The sequence below is a fragment of the Alexandromys fortis genome, unplaced genomic scaffold (genome assembly GCF_014885135.2).
Source record: "Alexandromys fortis isolate MF-2015 unplaced genomic scaffold, M_Fortis_MF-2015_v1.1 scaffold_25, whole genome shotgun sequence".
Lineage (NCBI taxonomy): Eukaryota > Metazoa > Chordata > Mammalia > Rodentia > Cricetidae > Alexandromys > Alexandromys fortis.
The window spans coordinates 1,101,826-1,123,737 of record NW_026067904.1 but is presented as its reverse complement, the minus strand read 5'-3'; the positions used below and the strand labels follow the sequence as shown (position 1 = coordinate 1,123,737).

Below are 21,912 nucleotides of genomic sequence, written 5' to 3'. Positions count from 1 at the left end.
CTGGCTTCCGTAGTGTGCTTCTGCCAGTATTTTCCTGTATCTTTAATGTGTCCAAACTTAGCCAGTGTTAGAAAGTCATTGTCATTTCTTCCTGAAACTAATGCCATTCACAAAGGAGATCAAGAAGTTTTTAGAATTTTATTAAAAAAAAAAAAACCTCCAAAATGGATTAAAAGAATGATCACCAAGGATATAGTGCCAGATACAGGCCAACCAAGAGGGTAGCTTGGAAAGTATGGCTTAGGACCACAAAAGACTTCATCACTATCCTGCATCTCTGTAAGCCATGGCTAACAGCTGGCTTAGCTTCTGTACCAACAAACCATGCATGGCACAGGTAGCTTAGTCTTGCAAGGCCTGTTGAAGGATCGCCTCATATACAAATAGACCATTCTTTATAGCAGTCCTGTTGGCCAACCAAGATCTACATACAATCCAAGGTCCATGACAAGACTACTGGGTTTCACACTTTGAAAATATGGCCCCTTCAGCACAAACCAGATATATCTTAATAATGATTGGTATGCAGTCCCACCCCACCCCTTTACACGTGGCTGAAACTAACCGGCTAGTGACAGAATGGTATGAACTGCTACTTCTGAATTACCACCCATTAAAATGAGTTAGCTAATTTTCACTACATATATTTATTAAGGAAATTATATGGGTTACTGCAAAAACACAGTAAAGACTGAAGTTTGACCCTTTTCTGCTCAGGACGTCCCTTTACTCCCAAGCTTCATGTTGTCCTTCTGGCCTCTTCTCTCAATGCCTTGCCACTGTTACTGTTTCTCCTCCTTCTGGTCTTCCTTCTGTTCCCCAGTACCAGAACTTCCAGAACCTTCCCGTTCAGATGCCATCTGTTGAGAAAATATTTGTGATCACTGAGATTTCACATTAGGTTTAACCTCATCCTTCATACATAACTCACACTGTATTCATCATTCCTTCCACCCGCCCTTGTAAACCATCGCTATTTCCTATGCCTTTCCCTGTAACGTTCTGTTCCCAGTAATCTCGACCAAATACCCCTCCGGCCCTTGTACCTTTTTATATGCCATCTCAAAGAGCTTCAGTGATGCCTGCTGAAGTGAAGATGCTGCCTGTCTAATGTTTTCTCCCGTTTCACTGTCCTTCCGCGCAAGCAGTTCTCTCATTTTGGAAATCTCTTCCTTTAGCTTGTTGCACTGTAAAAGGCAAAAAACAAAAAAGAAACCCTTTTTCTAGAATGTTCTTTTCTTACATGTAGTGCACTATTCAAATTTTTTTCTTTTTTTGGTTTTTCGAGACAAGGTTTCTCTGTGGCTTTGGAGCCTGTCCTGGAACTAGCTCTGTAGACCAGGCTGGTCTTGAACTCACAGAGATCCGCCTGCCTCTGCCTCCTGAGTGCTAGGATTAAAGGCGAATTTTCAAGCATTCTTTTTGCCTTCCCACCTCTACCCTTTATTCATGCTTTAAAAAACCCCAATCACTATCAAGCCCAATAAAAATGAGCTTCAATGAATCAGCGAATATTCTCTTTGATTTTTTTCTAATAACTTACCTCATCAGCAGGTAACTGATCCTTGAATTCTTCCATCTTGGTTTCTGTGTCATGAATAATTCCTTCAGCCATATTAACTGCTTCAACGCGTTCCTTAAAAAAATTATGAGTTTAACATAACTGACTTCCCTTAAGTTCTACATCACGTGATACAATAAGTTACTTTCCACACTGTTAACAGTGGAGCTAGAATGACTGTACTCAAAAGTACTTGGGATGACCCAGAGAAAAGAGTTGGCTTTTGTGGCGTGGGAATTTTGATAGCGGGAGGCTAAGAACATTCCAAACCCAGTATGTGCCCTTAGTCCCAGGTACTAGTGAAGGCTGAGAAATGGGAGCGTTGTGGAAATCGTCCTGATCACAGGGTGTAATCTCACATTAAACAAAGTATAAATTAATGAAAGGGAACAATAAAGATGAGAAACTTAAGAGCAGTGACCTGCCCAGTCTGTCAGCTTTAACACGTTCAGCAGAAGTAATCACCTTCTTTCTCCGGTCTTCCTCAGCATACTTCTCTGCATTTTTAACCATATTTTCAATGTCATCTTTGCTTAATCCACCAGAAGACTGGATCACAACTAGAGTTAATTAAAAAAAAAAAATCTCTTTAGTTCTCTTCTTTCACTGTATTAACAAATAACATTACACTACATGGTGCACACTTAATCCCAACACTCAAGAAGCAGGCAACTTTGAGCTTAAGGTCAGTCACAGCTACAAAATAAGACTCAGCCTCCACAATAAACAAGTAAATAAATGCTGCCTCTATTTATAGTAACTAATCTGAATGATTCAAATTATGATTTTAGTTATTGTCTTATAAGTGAGTTGTATAAAAAGACCAAGTGACCTGTCTCTCTGGTGAAACTTCAGCATTCCACAAGGTCAGGCTTGGTTTGTCCCCTCCTAATGTTAACTTATGAAAATTCAGATATTTGTCCAGGTAGAAGTGGCACACACCTTTAATCTTAGCACTTAATGGGCAGAAGCAGATGAACCTTGAGTTTGGGGCCAGCCTGGCCTACAGAGCTAGTTCCAGGACAACTAGGGCTACACACAGAGAAACAAAAAATTTAGAGATCTATGCCAGCATTTGCAAGGAAGAAGCATACAGATCTCATTGTTTGAGGTTAGCATGGTCTGAGCAGCAACTTCTGGGTCAATCAGGGATACAAAGTCAGACCCTGTCTCAAAACAAGCCAGAAACTCACTTCAGTAAGACTGGCAGCAATCCTTTCCAGGGCATTGGACATGCATGAGGTACAAGAAATACATGCAAAGCCAGGCAGTGGTGGCGCACACCTTAAATCCTCAAGACACTGTCTCAGAAAACCAAGAGAAAAAAACAAAAACCATGCAAGTGAAACACCCCTATCTCTGATACCTGGAAAAGGGGGCAGCGTGGTAGCAACCATCCCAGGGGGAGAAAAGGCATAGAAACAAGAGTATGTAGTTCCTAATAACGGCCACCTTACTTTTCCTTTGATGGTAACCAAACCCAGGGCATCACATATGCTGGAAGGCACTCTACTGCTAGACGACGTTCTCAGCATCATACCTCATTCATACAGTCTGAATACTTACTCTGTTGTTCACGTCCTGTTCCTTTATCTTTGGCAGAAACGTGTACAATACCATTGGCATCAATGTCAAATGTAACTTCAATCTGAGGGACTCCACGAGGGGCTGGGGGAATTCCAACCTAAAGTAAACAAAACAGCCAGAGTCAGCTCCTCTCAGATGCTCCCATTTCCAAACAGGCCATCTACCACGTGCTCCCGAAAACAAGTGGTATCTTCACTAAAGTACACAAACTTGAGATTTTAGTGCTTCAAGGAGCAAATACGTAACCATAATAGTCATGTTGGCCAGAGTTTTTTCAGTAAATCAGGACTTCTTCACTGTAGCAATGCTGACCCAAAACGGTGACCATCAAGTGGTTTTGAAACAATGGATCATGACTCAACTGGTTTCTGAGTTAGCACTGCTTCTGAAACTGAACATGTCCCTGGCTTTTCAATAAAGATCTGAAAACACAAAAAGTACTGAATTTTTGAGTTTCATAGTTCACCTATGAAAACTGTTTTTCAAAAGTAACACAGTATGAGCTGGGCTGATGGTTCAGTGGTTAAGAGCCCTGCGATTCTTCCCAAGGACCCAGGTTCAATTCCCAGCATCCACATTGCAGAAAACTGCAGTAAATCCATCCAGGGAACCCAATACTCTCTTCTGGCCTTAGTGCCCTTGGTACATAGAGATACACCCATACAATAAAACCTTAATAAAGTATTAATAAAGTAAAAGTATGCCTGTTTGTAAGCAGTTTGGAGAGGCTAGACTACTGTCACCTGTGTAAGCTATAGAACCAAAACGCATGATACCCAGATTTGAAATACTTACCAAAGTGAACTGTCCTAGAAGTTTGTTGTCTGTAGCCATCTCTCGCTCTCCCTGACACACTTTAATCTCTACTTGAGTTTGTCCATCAGCAGCGGTAGAAAATACCTAGTAAGAAGGAAACTTCCTTACTTGATGATTAAACTTACACCCATTATACAGAAAAAGGCTAACGAGACAATGACATTCTAATAATGGATGATTCCTAACATACATTACTCTCAGAACAAAGGTCTATCTCTGCAAAGACAGGATTAGTATTAAATAGCACACAACAGCTATTGTTTCTGCTAGACAAGTATGTTGGACAAGATGAAGCTTTAAGCCTGGAAGTTTAAGGCATCAAAATAAGGATATAAAATAACAACTTGTCAAGTCCAAGGAAGACCAGAGATAGGCGATGTACCATGTGCTCAGTCTTGAGATGTCATCACATATTTTCAGAATGATGTGTTGACAAATACATCACTGCACAAATACCAAAGAGAGAGAGATCCTAGAATAATTCAAGACTGATTTGAGTCTGGAAATACAACCATTTGAGACAGTGTCACACTATATGGTCCGCAATTCTCACATTCTCAATTTTCATGCCTCAACTTCCCAAGTTTTGCGACGATCCAACCAGGCACAAGAAGTGTGACTTCATCTAAGACCCTGCCAAGCCATGCCCATTAGATCACTGATTGGTAAAACACAACTCAGCCCCCATCATTCACGCTGAAATCAAGCCTAGTCCCATGTTGCTAACCAGACTTTTTATTTATTTACGACTACAGAGAATTCAGTGGCAAATGACGACAGCCCTTTTAGGAGACTGCATTATCCTTCTTCCCTTAATCACCACTGCTAGCTGATATCTAAGAACTTTTCCAGAAACTGCAACAAAACACACATAAATGGTAATCTCACCACCCAGTCCGCTAGTGTGGATTTAGAAACATTAAGTTTTAAAAAGTTCATGAAGTGGCTGCAGTTATCCACTCATAGAAGTTAAAACCTGTGAGGAAGGATATAACTCTTACCTGGCTCTTTTTGGTTGGAATTGTGGTGTTCCTATTAATAAGTTTAGTAAAAACACCTCCCAGAGTCTCAATACCCAGAGAGAGGGGAGTGACATCCAGGAGCAGCACATCTGTGACATCTCCAGCCAGCACACCTCCCTGAATGGCAGCTCCGATGGCTACAGCCTCATCAGGATTCACAGCTTTACTTGGGGCTCTGCCAAAAATATCTTGTACAGTCTGCTGAACCTATGTATGGAGGACAAAGAACCTGTTAGCCAACACCCAGGGCCACTGCTGAACTGAGACAGAGCACTAAGGTGCCACCCAGATGGCAAGTCAGATGAACTCAGCTCCAACAATGCTGACTTCTTCTTTACATGAAAACTCACTTTGTCCACTTAATTTAGAAGCATTTGCTTCAATTATCTGTCTTCCAGATGACATTCATCACTGGAAACAGAAGGCATAAGGCAAGGGACTATAAAATACAGCCTACACTTCTACATAATTAATCAGAGGCCAATTTGAAGGAAGCAGTAATACCAATTCTGTGGCATTGTTTTTGACCCTGTGTGTTAAGAGCTAACAAAAGTACATAGCATCTTGGGATAATTTGTTAATATCAACATGTCCTCTCTAACCAGAGTTCTGGGTCCAACTTTATTCTAGATTCATTTTCCACTATCCTAGTGTTGCAACAGAGAAACAAAATCTCCCATAAACACAACCCACCTACATTTACACAATGGAGTACTACAAAGAAAAAAATAACGACATCTTGAAATTTGCAGGCAAATGGATGGAACTAGAAAACATCATTTTGAAAGACAGTTATCACATGTACTCACTCTTAAGTGGTTTTTAAACATAAAACAAAGAAAACCAGCCTACAAATCACAATCCCAGAGAACCTAGAATAACAATGAGGACCCTAAGAGAGACATACATAGATCTAATCTACAGGGGACATAGAAAAAGACAAGATCTCCTGAATAAGTTGGGAGAATGGGGACCAGGGAGAGAGTTAAAGGGGTAGGGAGAGGCAGGGAGTGGAAAGAAAAACATAGAGCTCAATAAAAATCAGTAAAATTAAAAAACAAAACAAAAAAACAACAGAAACCACCACCAAAAGCAGTAATTCCACCATTAACTTGGACCCAAGATAATTCTATCCAGCCTCCAAGAACAACTACACCTTCAACAACAGTCTGTGCTCAGTTATTACTTATCTACACATCTGTTTTCAGAATGATGTGTTGATTAATAAAATGCATCATTGCACAAATCTTTGTTGAAGTAATGCAAGTAGTCCCAACCACTATGCTGGGAAGAAGTGCCCAAAAAACATCTCCTAGGGAATGACCACCACAAGGTTTGACAACATTATAAGAATGGGTTTAATAGTCTCCCTGATACCCTTTTTCTTGCATCTTTTAATGAAATTGCATTATGTATTGATTTCCCCCCACATAAGATATATGCATACCTTGGGCATCCTCGTCATGCCACCAACCAGAATCACTTCTCCTATGTCACTCTTGCTGACTTCTGCGTCTTGCATCGCCTTCTGGCATGGAGTAATAGTCCTCTTGACTAGATCTGCAACGATGCCCTCAAACTGAGCTCGAGTTACCTTCATATTTAAATGCTTGGGTCCAGAAGCATCCATTGTAAGATATGGCAAGTTGATGTCAGTCTACACAGAAAATATTTCACTATAAGTTAATCTTTATGATTCCAATTAAGGTTAAGACTATACCCTAGGATAGAACCTAGGAAGCAAAGAAAATCAGCCTTACTAAATTCCTAAGATGTAGTGTAAATACACTAAAATCTTTTAATAAGGTTTATAAATATTAACAATGAAGTCTGGGGCACACAAGCTGAAGAAATTATCCTGTGACAGATGAATAGTACCATAGAAACATACTGTGTGTATGGTTATCTTTCACATCGAGTTAAAATATCTCATGTCTGAGTTCAATAGTTAAACAGTGCTTGCTATTTTGACAGAGGACTTGAGTTAAATTCCTAGCACCTATGTTGGGTAGCTAACAACTGCCCATAGCTGCAGTTTTGAGGCACCCGATACTCTCCTCTTCTAGCTTCCACTGGTACCCACATTTACCTTCTCCCATCACTCTCCACATAGATAAAAATGAAAATCAAAGAAAGAAATCACGAAGGGCCATTGGAGTGCACACCTTTAATCCCAGCTCTTAGGAGGCAGAGGCAGGCAGATCTGATAGTTTTGAGTCCAGCCTGGTCTACAAAGCAAGTTCTAGGACAGCCAGGACTATTATAGAGAGAAACAGGTGTGTTGTGTATGGGGGGTGGGTGAGGAATGACGAAGTCAAACAAGAAACAAAAAGAACATATGTTCCCCATCAACCTCTTAACATATCCAGACTAAGTTCCAGGAATTAGTGTTACCTCTGCTCTTACTAGAAAAAAGCAGGAGCGATGCACACTGGATGTGCTGGCACTGCCCAAGCCCTCAGGAACACACACAATCGTCTTCAGCGATAGTGAGTTCAAGGCCAGTCTGAGTGGTATGAGACCACCACAGGGCTGAGTTAATATTCTAGGTAAAATCCATCTTTTCAGAGTACACTATATTAAGTCTTCTGAGATGTTCCCAAGGATTTATTTTACAGATTTAAGATCATAAATATACACTGACTTGGCTAAATACTTTGCTAAAGTGCTAAAGGCTAGAAAAAAAAATTGTCCATCAGTAAAGCACAGCCATGTAAACGTAAACAACCTTTTCCCCTCCCAGTATCAAATCTGAGACTTATAGATTTCTCTTTCTGCTGACAAACCCAGACTCTTAAACCACAACCTTAAACATGAATAAGTCACACAAGTTCTGTCACTCAGCAGGGAGAATGGCATCACTACCCATGAGCATAGTACGGACAACATAGTAACTACTCACAGCCCCTTACAATAGTGAAGGCTTGGGAACTAAGGCCGAACTCAAAAATAAATGATTGTATACAGCATTCAGGTTTCAGCAACTTAGCAACAACCACTTAACCAACAGCTACCATAACTTGTTGCTGTGAATGTAAGAATCTTAAGCAGTCACAGGTTTAGAGTGGTCTAGTTTCACGCTGGTGAGGCTGTAACCTAGATTTTACACTAGTCTACACCTGCTTAAGACAGGGAAGCTTTACCTCTCAGAACTGAGGTCAACAAACAAGTGCAGAACAGAGAGTTGGAGCAAATCTGTTGCTTAAAGGGCAGATTTTTTCCCACAGCTTACTTTCTAGAATGCTGATCCAATTTATTAGGCAGAAAACTAGCAATTCATATAATCCACAAAATAGTACATTGAAGACATTAATTTTTTTTCAAGGTTAATCATTCACCATACTGCTTTTGTAACTCTAGTCCAGGGGATCTGACACCCTGAGACAAAAATGCAGGTAAAAACACCAGTGCACATATAATAGATAATTTAAAAAATATCTGTCTCAGGGCTGGAAAGATAGTTCAGTGGTTGAGAGCATTGGCAGGTCTTCTAGAGAACATGGGAGTTCTGGCCTCTGAGGGACCAAGCACACACGCAGTAGGTATATACATGTGAACAAAAGATCCACACAAAGATTTACCTAATTCATTAAAAAGAAAAGTGATCATTGTCGTATTGTTTTTCTTTCTTTTTTGAGACTGTTTCTCTGTATTGCAGCCCTAACTGTCCTCTAACTAGCTCTTGTAGCCCAGGGTAGCCTTGAACTCAAAGTGATCTGCCTACCTGTGCCTCCCCGAGTGCTAGGATTATTGTAGGAGTGCACCACCCCTCCCCAGCTCAAAGTTTTTGTTCTTTTTGCCAGACAGGGTTTCTCTCAGTAGCTTTGGAGCTTGTCCTGGAACTCGCTCTGTAGACCAGGCTGGCCTCGAACTCCCAGAGAGCTAGGAGTAAAGGCGTGGCCAGCACTGCCCAGCTTGCTCAAGGTTTTTACCAAATAGAAAACTGTAAACAGGCTACACTGACATTAGGTAAATTAGAATATATGATTCAAATAAGGTTAGGCTGAAAATATCCACCAAAAGAACTTGGATTTCTTCATGTCTCACCTGAACAGAGGAGGAGAGTTCACACTTAGCCTTCTCAGCAGCTTCCCGAACCCTCTGAAGTGCCATGTTGTCTTTGGTCAAATCAACCCCTGTCTACAAAATAGGATTCATAAGACAATAGAGAAACTGCAGTGGCAATGTAGATTTTGTCTGCTTATGAAAGGGTCATCCTTTATAAAGCAATATAAATTGTGAGGATTTGTGGGCTAGAGGACAAGTCTTTTGTTCCCAATCTAAGGTGCTATATATATGTAACTAAAATGGTTGAGTCTACCCGTGAACCTGAATGTAATTAATTACTTTAGTGCAAAAAAATTATTCAGAAAGCAAATGAGCATTTTGAACAAAAAGTCTGAACCTCCTACAAAGAAGCCTACACATTAAATCCACAATGGTAACTAACCTCTCTCTTGAACTCCTTGACAATGTGACGTAACAAAGCCTGGTCAAAGTCTTCACCGCCCAAGAAAGTATCCCCATTGGTGGATTTCACCTCAAACACTCCTTTCTGAATTTCCAGGATAGAAACATCAAAGGTTCCACCACCTAAATCATATACCGCAATGCTAGAAAGGAAAACAAAGGAACAAATCCTATTACAAAGGAATGAATTCAATAACCAAAGATTAACTTAGTTATCTTCCTGAATACTTACTAATTTTGAAATCTAGTAACCAACATGCCTTTTAACATATGGCATTGGTAACATATAAGAGACTAGCAAAATTCATATCACACAAACCATGGTTCCCAAAGAATTTATCAACACCCATAATAACAAAAATAAAAATTGTCCAGGGTACCAAGGAAAGAGAAAAATCATCTTGAAACAACGAAAAAAAGACTATATATACAAATTTGGGGAGAAAAAAGGAAGTACATTTTCATTCTAAGCACAACCCTTTTAACCCTATGAAATGGAAATATTATAGGATAAATCTTATAGTTGTTATAACTTGATTCACAGTTCAGGTTAATTTACAGTACAAGTGTAGCAGGTACATTACACACCCTTGATCCCAGCACTCAGGAAGCAGAGGCAGGTGGATCTGAGTTAGAAGCCAGTTTGGTGTACAGAGAAAGTTCCAGGACAGCCTGGGCTACACAGCAAAATCCTGTCTTGAAAAACAAAGACAAAATAAAAACAAAACAATTTACAACATGAGGACTGGCAAGATAGCTTTTTATCTGGTGAAGATCCTTGGCTCCAAGCCTGATGCAACCCCAGGAACCTATGTGAAAGGAGAATGAACTCCATGCTGTCCTTCCACATGCACACTGTTATGAACATGCCCCACCACACACATAGTCAATGACGAGGAGGGTATGGGTTAGAGCAAGTCAGCAGCTTTTAAAGCAGAGAGGACCAGTTTGATTTCCAGTACCTACATCAGGTAGCTCACAGCCACCAGTAATTTAATTTCTAGGGGAATCTGACATCTCTGAAGGTGTCTGCAATATCGTGTATATAGCCATACACAAACACATTTATAATTGAAAATGAGTAATTTTTAATTAAAAAAAAAAAAAGAAAAACATTAAGGGCCTTTGAGGGTGAGGGCACTTGCTGTTAAGCCAGACAAACTGATCCAAGACCCATTTTTGAGAAAGACAAAAGCCAGCTCACACATTTTATCTTCTGACCTCCACATACATACCACAGCATAAACATACCCCCAACATAAGTACCAATACAAAATTAGAAAATGTAATAAAAAAAATCATGTAAAAACCTATAATTCAGGTACAAGTATCTACGCTTTATAAACTTACACTTTATCTTCGGATTTGTCCAGACCATACGCCAGGGCAGCAGCTGTAGGTTCATTAATCACTCTAAGTACATTTAGCCCAGATATCTGGCCAGCATCCTTAGTGGCCTAGAGAAAGTAAAAATAAATGTATTTTTCCATCCTTTAACTCTGGCAACTTTTCCCCCAGGCAAATAGGAGATACAATTAACCTTACCTGTCGCTGTGAGTCATTGAAATAAGCAGGGACTGTGATCACAGCATTTTTTGCTGTGTGACCCAAGTAATTTTCTGGAAAAGAATAAAATTCAATTGTGGCACTATGTCAGGAAAAAAAAAAAAAGCATCAAAATTACTACCAAAGCCTAATATTCCTCCTCAAATCCTCTTGTGGAGCAACAGAGAACACTCACCTCCTTTGCAGCTTAACCTGCAGACAGGCCACATAAGACAAACACTGAACACTGTATTATACCCTAGTAATCTAGCACCAGGGAGGCCGCAGGAGAAGGTGAGTTTAAGGCTGTCCTGGGTTACACAGCTCATGCCTTTTGTTATCTTGGCCTCCAAAGCTGAGGCAGGAAGATCACCCTAAGTTTGACACCAGCCTTGGCTACAAAATTAGTCTGAAGATAACGTAAACTCCAGTATGAAATTTATTCTCAGAAACAAATCACCTTGACCACTGTTAGTCCTTCAGAGGCTGTAACAGTAGTACCAGAAGCTCAAGGCAGCCAACCCCCTCCCCCATTACAAAGTTATTTGGAGATGGAGGGAGTAATTTTGTGTAGCTCAGCAGCCAAGGTGGTACTGGCCAGAAATTCCAAATTACCTTTAGCATTTCAGCCAAGACTTACCAACATCAATTGACCTTTAGACTCTAAGTTTAATGTGTAGCTTTCCAGATTTTAACAAATACTATACTGCCCCCTATTGAAAAGGCACCAGCCTGTATCATTAGGGAAATTAAACTCAACCTGCAGATGAAGTGTGAAAAAAACTTCATCTGCACAGTTTTGCGGTTCCTACATTTCTTGTGCAAAGAGCATAATCTACAGGGCATGAGTCTATAAACTCAGAGGAACCACCAATACTTCCAATTTCCCCAGAATGAACTAAATCTTCTCACCCGCAGTCTCTTTCATCTTCATCAAAACAAATGCTCCTATCTGACTAGGAGAGTAGAGTTTCCCATGAGCCTCAACCCAGGCATCACCATTAGAGGCACGGACAATCTTAAAGGGAACATTTTTGCTGAAAAATAAAAAGAATTATGTCATCATGTATCTATCCATTTCAATTTATAAAAATAAACAGATGGGCCAATAAACGATAATTTCTGGAGACAGGTTTATTAAAAATCTCTATAATTACTATTGTGTAAAAATGTGAGCCTGATGACTTGAAATCATTTCAAAAATTGTCTTAATAGTTCTCAAAAATGATACAAAGCAGCAATTCCACGAAAATCAGGAACAAGACAAGGTTCTCCACTCTCTCCATATCTACTCAATATAGTTCTTGAGGTCCTAGCTAGAGCAATAAGACACCAAAAGGAGATCAAGGGGATACAAATTGGAAAAGAAGTCAAACTCTGTTTGCTGATGATATAATAGTTTACATAAGCAATCCCAAAAATTCTACCAAGGAACTTCTACAACTCATAAACACTTTCAGTAATGTAGCAGAATAAAAGATTAACCCAAAAAAATCAAGCCGGGCGGTGGTGGCGCACACCTTTAATCCCAGCACTCGGAAGGCAGAGGCAGGCAGATCTCTGTGAGTTCGAGGCCAGCCTGGTCTACAAAAGCTAGCTCCAGAACAGCAACCAAAAAAAGCTACAGAGAAACCCTGTCTCAAAAATCAAAAAAAAAAAAAAAAAAAAAAAAAAAAAAACCCCAAAAAAAGACAAAAACAAAAAAACAGTAGCCCTCCTGTACACAGATGATAAAAAGGCTGGGGAAGAAATCATAGAATCAACACCCTTCACAATAGCCACAAATAGCATAAATATCTCGGAGTATCTAACCAAACAAGTGGAAGACTTGTATGACAAGAACTTTTCAATCTTTGAAGAAAGAAATTGGAAAGTTAAAGATCTCCCATGCTCCTGGGTAGGTAGAATTAACATAGTAAAAATGGCAATCTTTTGGACACCAAAAGATCACATAATCCAATAAAAAAAAAAAAAAGAATACAGACCTAAAGAGAGAACTCTCAACAGAGGAATCTATAATGGCTGAAAAACACTTAAGGAAATGCTCAATGTCCTTAGTCATCAGAGAAATGCAAATCAAAACAACTCTGAGATTCCATCTTACACCTGTAAGAATGGCCAAGATCAAAAACACTGATGACAGCTTATGCTGGAGAGGTTGTGGGGTTGTGGGGAAAAGGGAACACTTTTGCATTGCTGGTGGGAATGCAAGCTGGTACAACCCCTTTGGATGTCAGTGTGGTGATTTCTCAGAAAATTAGGAAACAGCCTTCCTCAAGACCCACTAATACCACTTTTGGGTATATATCCAAAGGATGCTCAATCGTGCCATAAGGACACGTGCTCAACTATGTTCATAGCAGCTTTGTTTGTCATAACCAGAACCTGGAAACAACCTGAATGCCCCTCAACCAAAGAATGGATAAGGAAAATGTGGTACATTTACACAATGGAGTACTACATAGCAGAAAAAAAAATGACACCTCAAATTTTGCAGGAAAATGGATGGAGCCAGGAAACATTTTGAGTGAGGTAACCCAGACACAGAAAGACAATTATCACATGTACTCACTCATAGGTGGTTTTTAAACATAAAGCAAAGAAAACCAGCCTACGAATCACAATTCCAGAGAACTTAGACAACAATGTGGACACTAAGAGAGACTTATATAGATCTAATCTACATGGGAAGAAGAAAGTAGAAAAAGACAAAAAAGATCTCCTTAGTAAATTGGGAGCATGGGGACCTTGGGGGAGGGGTGAAGGGGGGAGTGGAGAGGCAGGTAGAAAGCAAGAGAAAAATGTAGAGCTCAATAAAAATCAATTTAAAAAATGATATAATAAAGGAGCTAGGTAGAGGTGGCTGACAGACCTCTGAATTTGAGGTCAGCCTGGTCTACATAGTGAGTTCTAGTACAGCCAGAGCAACACAGTGAGATCCTGTCTCAAACCAAAATAAAAACAAATAATTAGGATAGCATTACTCAAAACAACAAAGTGAAATTAATTCAAATGCCCATTTGAAAGTTGGGAAAAAATATGTTCATGTAATAGAATATTATTCGGTTACAGGCAATTTCTATTGAAGACCAGAGAGAGAGAGAGACCAGTGGTGAAGAGCACTGGCTGCTCTTCTAGAGGAACCAGGTTCGATTCCCAGCACCCACATGGCAGCTCAAAACTGTCTTTAACTCCAGTTCAACTCTTTTGAGTTCAAGAGCCAGCCTGGTCTACAGAGTTAGTTCCAGGACAGTTAGGGCTGTTACACAGAAAAACACTGTGGCAAACCAAACCAAACCAAATCAAAACTCCCCCTCCCCGCAAAAAAACCCAAAAACCTGTTTGGGCTTTTGACCTTAGCACTCAGGAGCCAGAGGCAGGCAGATCTGAGTTTGAGGGCAACCTGGTCTACCGAATGAGTTCTAGGACAGCCAAGCTACACAGAAACCTATCTTGAAAGCACAACAGACAAAGAGACAGACCAAAGAGCTGGATAAGGAGATGGCTTAACAAATAAGGGCTCATACTGTCAAAGCTAACGCCCAGGACTTACACAGGAGAACAGAATCTGTACTCTGACCTCCCATTTTGTGAGGATGAATACACCCAAACAAAAATGTTAATAAAAGCTTAGCCAGGCACTGGTACATGCCTTTAATCCCAGCACTCAGGAGGCAGGGGCAAGCTAATCAGAATTCAAGGCCAGCGAGGAGAGCCAGGGCTACACAAAGAAATCTGTCTCAAACAAATAAAAATAATGGGAAAGGACAGTAAACACACACACACACACACACACACACACACACACACACACGCATGTAATGTAAGGACATATAACAGCCTTACACATGATGAGGAACATCGTTTAGGAATATCTGAAAAACCTTAATGCATCTTAACATATTACCTGTCATGTTATTGAATAAAAAAGCCTAGTCTATGAAAGCACAAATGGGCTTTTAAAAATTGTTTACTCTTTTGGCGGAGATGTGAATTTCTTTTAGGAACAATAATGAAAAAGAGACCTCGAGCAAAGCACTCTAGGTTTTTTGCTATTACTCACGTGTCTTTCTGTACTTCAGGGTCATCATAGCGACGCCCAATCAGACGCTTAGTAGCATAGAAGGTGTTGTTTGGGTTGGTGACAGCCTGTCGCTTTGCTGGCATGCCAACAAGTCGTTCTCCATCTGCTGTAAAAGCAACAACAGAAGGCGTAGTTCTGGCACCTTCAGCATTCTCCAGGACCTAAAATTACCAAAGATAATGATTAAGATACTAGTCACCACTGACATCTTTGTAGCTCTGATTTAAGATACAATCACAGCTCAAATCATAAAACAAATGCTAAAAGGATAACACTAAGTTGGCATGTTTACTGCTAGGAATGCTACACAGTATCCTTTCAAATGTATGAAGTCTATGATCATACCAGCTTGAATATGAATAATATGCAAAATGCACGTGGAAGCGAAAGCTTCAGAAAATGGGGACGGGGGGGGGGGGGGGGAGGATAAGCAGCATAAATTAGAACTAAGGAAGGGCTTCACTTCTCTTAGCATCCAGTAAGCCAGACTCCTGTAAATAGCCCGAGTTGTTTCAGATGAGGGCATGGGAAAAGAAAACATGAAGGGTCAAGAATGAACAGACAACTCTAGAATTACAGGTGCCCTTAAGATCTGCGCATTCTGAGGAGGCTCTAACAGCCTCTCCATAGCAGACACCTTGAAACCTGCTGAACTCCAAGCTGAGATAGCCATTCCAAGTCCTCTAATAGCATTACCACCCATACTGCTAGAGAACACATTTAGATCCTATCCTGGAAAGTTGTATTCTCATTCAATTATCAATACCAAGTGAATTCCTAAGTCCAAAAAATAATAAATAAGTAAAAGCAGTTTTAAAATGCAAATTAGGCGAGGTGGCACATGCCTTTAACCCCAGCACTCAGGAAGCAGAGATAGGCGGATCTCTGTGAGTTCTAGGCAACCCTGCTCTACAGAGTTTCAGGACAGGCTCCAAAGCTACAGAGAAACCCTTTCTCTAAACACAAATACCATAAAAAGCAAAAACAGAAGCACATATGTCTGGAGTAATAGCTAATGCCTGTAATGTTAGTGATGAATAATCTGCATTTGAGGATAGCCTAATATATATACTGTCTCAATAGAAAAACCAGCACCAAACTTGATTCAATGTTCCCCTACCCTCATTTTGAGACAGGGGTTCTATTTATAGCCCACGCTGGGCTCAAACTCTGAGATTCCACTGCCTAAAGGTGTGTTACACCTTGCCCAGCTTGGTTCAGTATTTATAAGCACCTGATGTCAGGCAGGAAACCTAAGTGACCCCAGCTTCCAATCTTGCTCACCTTTGCTTGTTTGCCCTCCATAACCGCCACACAGGAGTTGGTAGTACCCAGATCAATGCCAACAACTGCACCCTTAATTGCCTCTGATCTGCAAGAAATTTAAAACACCATGGTTATCTTAACAGTCTCCAACATAATTGTTTTTATGTTGGTGTTAAGCAGCATATTTCATAAACTACAAGTATAAAGTTACAGAGGGAAAATTATTTACTTAAATGTATAGATCACAGCCCAGGTGGTCAATTAATATGTGTTTTCTCCCAAAGAAACTACAGTTATACTTACGCATAATCTCTTCTTGAAACAAATCTAAAAGCTTCATGACTAACACCATTCCAGCCATCCTGAGGGGGGGAAAAAATTGCATCATCCGTCAACTACACAAGTACACTTGGACTTTTTCCAATTATTACTGAGAAACACATACAACCTTTAGAATTAAGTAGTAGCCTGTATAAAAAACAGAAGAAAAGTACTTAGTATGTATAAGGAAAAAGATCTACATGTCAACACACATCTACAAGTTTTCCGGACTGTCAGGTAAAAATAAGCAAATTGTCTTAAACTATAAAAAAATTCTAACTGGGGCCAAACAGTGGTGGCGCAGGCCTTTAATCCCAGCACTCAGGAGGCAGAGGTAGGGGAATATCTGTGAGTTCAAGGCCAGCCTGGTCTACAAGAACTAGTTCCAGGACAGGAACCAAAAAGCTACAGAGAAACCCTGTCTCGAGAGAAAAAAAAAAAGAAAAAAGGAATTACAGTGCAACAGAGGGTTCTCAACCTTGACATTATTGTGCTGTAACCCGTTAAGTATGGAATGCTTAGAAGTAACTCCGCTCTTTACCAACAAGAAGCCCATAAATTAGTGTCCCTCAAAGTCAATACAACCCGGAAGCCGACAGACCTGCCACCCCCCAATTCCCCTGAGGTGGGGGAACAACTTGTGCTGCTGCTGATCAAATTAAGGAGACATTATGCAAAAAATTCAAAATTATTTCACAGTCGCCAGGCCTGGTGGCAACCATCTTTAACCCCAACACTTGAAAGCCAAAGGCAGGTCTGGTCTTGGTAAGTTCCGGCACAACCAAGGCTAAATAGTGAGACCCTGTCTCAAACCCACAGCTGCGCACACCTGAACCTCATTATACCTGCACTCCAAAAGATACCGGAGCTACTTCCAATGATCTTGTCAACAACTATTCTGGGGAGCTACATTCTCAAAGACGTACTTTCTCTTATTTCAGACCAAGATCCACAATCTTTTTCCTGTTCTATTACAATCCACAAGTAAATCGAAGACATTAAAAAAAAAGTCTCCGAGGTTGGAGACAAGTGTGGTGGGTGGTGCACACCTTCAATCTCAGCACAGGTGAGGCAAGGACGGGCGGGTCTCTAATGAGGTCTACATGGTCAGTTCCTGGCCAGCCAGGTCTACAAAGACAACCTGCTTCAAGACCGCCGCTCCCCCCCCCCCCAAAAAAAAAGAAACGCAAACAACAACAACAACAAAAAAAAACCCAGAGCTGGAAGTGTCCTTCGGCTCTTTAGGAAACAGAGCCTAGCTCATAGTTCTGCCTTCCGATAGACCACACCCGCTGCCTGGGACCAAGCACATCAATGCGCCCCATGTCAGGTGGGGAGGACCGCTACCTCGTGAATTAGTGGGTGCGACTCCAGAACGCCATGGATTGTGACTCAGCAAAGCTCGAGGCTAAAGTCCTGACCAAGGCCAGCAGCCCTGAGCACCGAAGGTCCGTTACCTTTCTCCGCTCCGGATTTCTCCTAGAGTCTGACCCTGAAGGGCAAGACCTACCTCACTCAAGTCAGGGCCTGGAGCCCCTTCCAGAAAGCAAGGCATTTCCTCACCTGGTGACGGGCGGCCGCCAGACTCCGGGAGGCTGCGGCGCCCACAAGACGCGCGGCCGCGGCTCTGCTGGCGCTTATCATGGCGGCTGGACGGAGGGGACGCGAGAGCAGAGAGCAAACACCGCACAGGTCCGGAGCTGCGCGGCAGGCACAGCGATGGCCACGCTTCTAAAAACCTCCAACCACGTGGGGTGGGGGGCGGGAATTGACGGCCGCAGCACGAAGGCCCCCCCTTCCGCTGAGGCGCCGAGCGCGTTGCCTGAGCAGAGCCTGAACGGCTGCTGCTCCCAAAATCGCAGCCCGCGGCGAACACGCCCCGCAACAAGATTGTTGAAAAGTGCTGTCCTCTCTACCGGCCTCCGTGGCTGCGGGAGCAGAGAAAAAGGAGACGGGGAAGAGGAACACACAGGCAGTGCTTCAGACAGCCCCGGCCCTTCGCGGCTGTAAAGACTCAAGGACACACGGGGTAAATTACGAAAAGGATTACAGTCTCCTTGCGTCAGTTGCGCAGAAGGAGGAGCCTCCTGCGCCTGCGTCCTTGGCACCCGACTGAGGCTCTAGCGCGCAGGTGCGAAGGGCGTGGCGGACCCGGGTTTGGGACCTAACTGTAGCCTTTATTGGGTGCTCCTGTGTACGCGAGTTTGCCCAGGAGTACCCGGAGCGCGAGGTCGCACTGACGGCCTCGAAGTTTCTCCTCAGGCCTCTAAGTGAAGCGGACGCCATCTTGCCCTGAGGCACTGTTGAGTGTACCCGTGTTCTTTCTCTGTCAGCTCTTGTGCACAGCTTGAAGTATGCACACCTGGATAGGGCATCATTAAATTTGTGCCGCACACTGCGGCGGCACAGTTGAGTTTCCAACTTCTAGGGCAGCATTTGGTTAGCACTGTTAGTGCTCCCAGGACTGAATTTGTTCCTGACTTCTGTTCCCGGTGGAGCTTGTTTCCTCTGGCCCTCTCTGTCCTAAGAGATGCCCAATTCTTTCTTATCATTCAAGTTTCAGCTAGAATTACAAGTGTCCCTGATGCCCCATTTAAATATGTTCCTCGGGGCAAAAACACAAACTACACACAAACCACTTTTGTATGAATGAATTTCTCTGAAAAAATACACAGAAATGAACATTTGCACATGTTGGAGAAAAACTTGAGATCTGAAGGTAGGGCCCAGAGAAATATTTCTCTGCATAGTCTTTTCTATTTTGTTACTAATGTGTTTATATATTAATTCAAAAACTAAGAGGCAGATGTGGCGGTGTGTGCCTGCAATCCCAAAACTTGGGAGCTGGAGGCCAGTGGAGTGATAGTTCAAGGTCATTCTTGGGTAGATAACAAATTAAAGCTCAGCCTGGGCTCTATGAGACCTTGTCTAAAAGACATTTTGACAATTTAGAAATTAATTTAGGGGCTAGCAAAATGGCTCAGCAGTAAAAGTACTTGCTGTACAAGCCTAAAAACCTGGATTCAATCCCTGGATACCATATGATTTAAAAAGAGAAGTGACTCCCAGAAACAGTCCTCTGAATTCTGGATGCACGTGCCTATGTATACACACACACACACACACACACACACACACACACACACACATGAACTGGCTTAGGTACATACACACACACACAAACACACACACAAACTGGCCAAAGTGAGACCTCTAAGTCTGGGCAAACAGCTCAGTTGGCAGGTTGAGTTTTGCAAACTGATAGTCTCCCAGCCCGAGGGAATGAGAGAATAACTGTCTTGGCAGAATACATGGGTAACAGCCAAGACCCTGGAATGGGGAGGACTTGGAGGAAGTAGGAGGAGGCTGTTTGATGCGGTCCAATTTAGGCAGCACATTGCCCTGAACAAACAACCTGTGTCACCACGTGCTTAATAATTTCAAACATGTGATACTCAATTAATAAAAATTCAGAGACAGATACTGGGGTTCAATCTGAAGACCAGAAAAGCAAATCAGCCAGCCACTGCCTCTTACCTCACCCTCAGTCTGAAAATGGCGATCCTGCCTTGAGAGAAACCTCAGAATGAGACTGAGTGTGAGAGCTGTCTCCTCCAATTTTATAATCCATCTAGTTCTGGGATTGAGGGCGTGCACCACTACCTTTTGGTTTCTATGGCAAGCTAGTGTGGCTGGCCAGGGTGGCTGTTTTACTTGTCTGATCTTCAGGCAAGCTTTATTTATTAACATACAAATGAAATGCCACCACAAACATGTTCCTGAATCAACACATTCTTTGGCGATCCAGAGCTGGGATTTCTGCTACCATGCCACACACCGCCCCAAAAGTGTATGGTCCTAAAGAAGAAATGGCTCTAGATGACTCGCCCATCAGTACCCTGAGCACTACCTGCACGGAACAAGGGGCAGGTCCACCCTGTCACTGTTGAAGATGAGCAAAGGCTCCAGAGACGCCCAATATTTTCCACCTCCAACACCGTTTTGACCATCAGCTGCTGATTCAGAGGAAGCTGAGGAGGTTCCCCGGCCCTGGCAAAGAGAGGGTAAGGGTCCCAAGTGAATCATTCTTTGGGCTGAATTCACTTATTAGTCACGTAATCCTGATCAACTGGTGTAAGTCTCTGAACCACAAGCTTTCTTAACTTTCTCTTTAATAGTGTTTCGTGGAGTTCTTTAAGGTGAAACAGTGGACATAAAGTTCAGGGACTCATGTAGACGCCTGGTGGAGGGACATAGGCAGGGAAGCAGTGCACTTGGCTAGCAGTGGCTGGCAAAGATGGAGTCCGCCTGGCACTGACTCCTTGGAGCTGAGCACACAAAGTCTCATCTATCCCAATGAGGTAAAATAATGTCCTTCTGACTTTCCTAACGGGACCCAGGACGGCATGTGGTGTCTCCTGATATTCAGTCAGTTCCTCTTGACTTATTTTTCTTTTCCCTCCTTTCCTACGCCCTCCCTCCCATTCCCTCTCTTTTCTACCATTTTTTTTTCTTTTGAGACAGGATCTCACTATATAGCTCAGGTTGGCCTTGAACTTGCAACTCTTCAACCTTAGCTCCGAATCGTTGAGATTACAACTGAGTACCACTTCACCCTGGCTTTCATTGGTTGGTCTCCTAGAGCTTGAGAGAATTTAGGCAATAATTGAGTCCTTCTTTTTCCTTTTTATACAGCGAGGCTTCTTCCTCAGACAAACTCAGGACCTCTCTGCTATTAGCTGAGTCTGAGGGGAGCACAACCACCTTTCTTTAGCCCCCGTACCAGAAGTCGTGTCTGTGCTTTCTAGAGTATGCCGTGGGAGTCATTAGGAAGAGCTCCAGGGTCCTCCTTATAAAGGCTGCTGTGGAGGAAGGGGGTCAGTCTTAGGGTACTGCCGCTGGTGTTCCCTACTAGAAAGTGCTGGAAAGATAGAATCTAGGCACTCAAGACTCACTGCCCTCACCACCTGCTACTCTAGGCCAAAAGTCTGGAAAGTGATTAACCTTCTTCTGCACTACAACAATGGCAAGTACCAGTGCGATGTCAGGCCCAGGAGAAGAAAAAGAGAACAGAGAGGGGGGCTTGGTCATGTGTTGCTTTTATTTACATTTATTTATTTATTTATTTATTTATTTATTTATTTATTTATTTATTTATTTATTGTGTGTGGGTCGGTGGGCGTGAGGTGTGCGCTCCCTCGGTAGGTGGTCATGCGGTGTCCGCTCCCTGGGTAGTGGGG

The 21,912-nt window shown here is 42.2% G+C and overlaps 1 protein-coding gene and 2 non-coding genes across 3 annotated transcripts; all 3 read right to left on the bottom strand.

Moving 5' to 3' along the window:
- Window positions 1-119: 119 nt before the first annotated feature.
- Hspa9 (heat shock protein family A (Hsp70) member 9) lies at window positions 120-18,382 on the bottom strand. Its single transcript, XM_050135029.1, has 17 exons — window positions 18,236-18,382; window positions 16,655-16,713; window positions 16,370-16,457; window positions 15,065-15,246; window positions 11,914-12,038; window positions 11,002-11,075; window positions 10,807-10,913; window positions 9,437-9,599; window positions 9,034-9,126; window positions 6,434-6,643; window positions 4,966-5,193; window positions 3,944-4,048; window positions 3,128-3,245; window positions 2,027-2,121; window positions 1,544-1,636; window positions 1,047-1,187; window positions 120-860 (listed from the first exon to the last, which is right to left on the bottom strand). The coding sequence occupies exons 1-17, from the start codon at window positions 18,314-18,316 to the stop codon at window positions 783-785; spliced, it is 2,040 nt and encodes a 679-aa protein (XP_049990986.1). The 5' UTR covers window positions 18,317-18,382; the 3' UTR covers window positions 120-782.
- Window positions 4,349-4,414, bottom strand: LOC126497200 (small nucleolar RNA SNORD63). Its single transcript, XR_007590541.1, has one exon. It is a non-coding gene; the product is annotated as a small nucleolar RNA SNORD63 (small nucleolar RNA).
- Window positions 6,157-6,229, bottom strand: LOC126497199 (small nucleolar RNA SNORD63). The gene has a single exon (XR_007590540.1). It is a non-coding gene; the product is annotated as a small nucleolar RNA SNORD63 (small nucleolar RNA).
- Window positions 18,383-21,912: the final 3,530 nt, after the last annotated feature.

Bases quoted from the DNA above. Each gene is read 5' to 3' on its own strand.
- Hspa9 (XM_050135029.1), bottom strand. From the start codon at position 18,316: ATGATAAGCGCCAGCAGAGCCGCGGCCGCGCGTCTTGTGGGCGCCGCA. The intron at 16,458-16,654 runs GTAAGTATAACT...AATTTCTTGCAG, and splicing joins GTTTCAAGAAGAGATTATGC to ATCAGAGGCAATTAAGGGTG. The intron at 6,644-9,033 runs GTGAGACATGAA...TTTTCTGTGTAG, and splicing joins AACTCTCCTCCTCTGTTCAG to ACTGACATCAACTTGCCATA.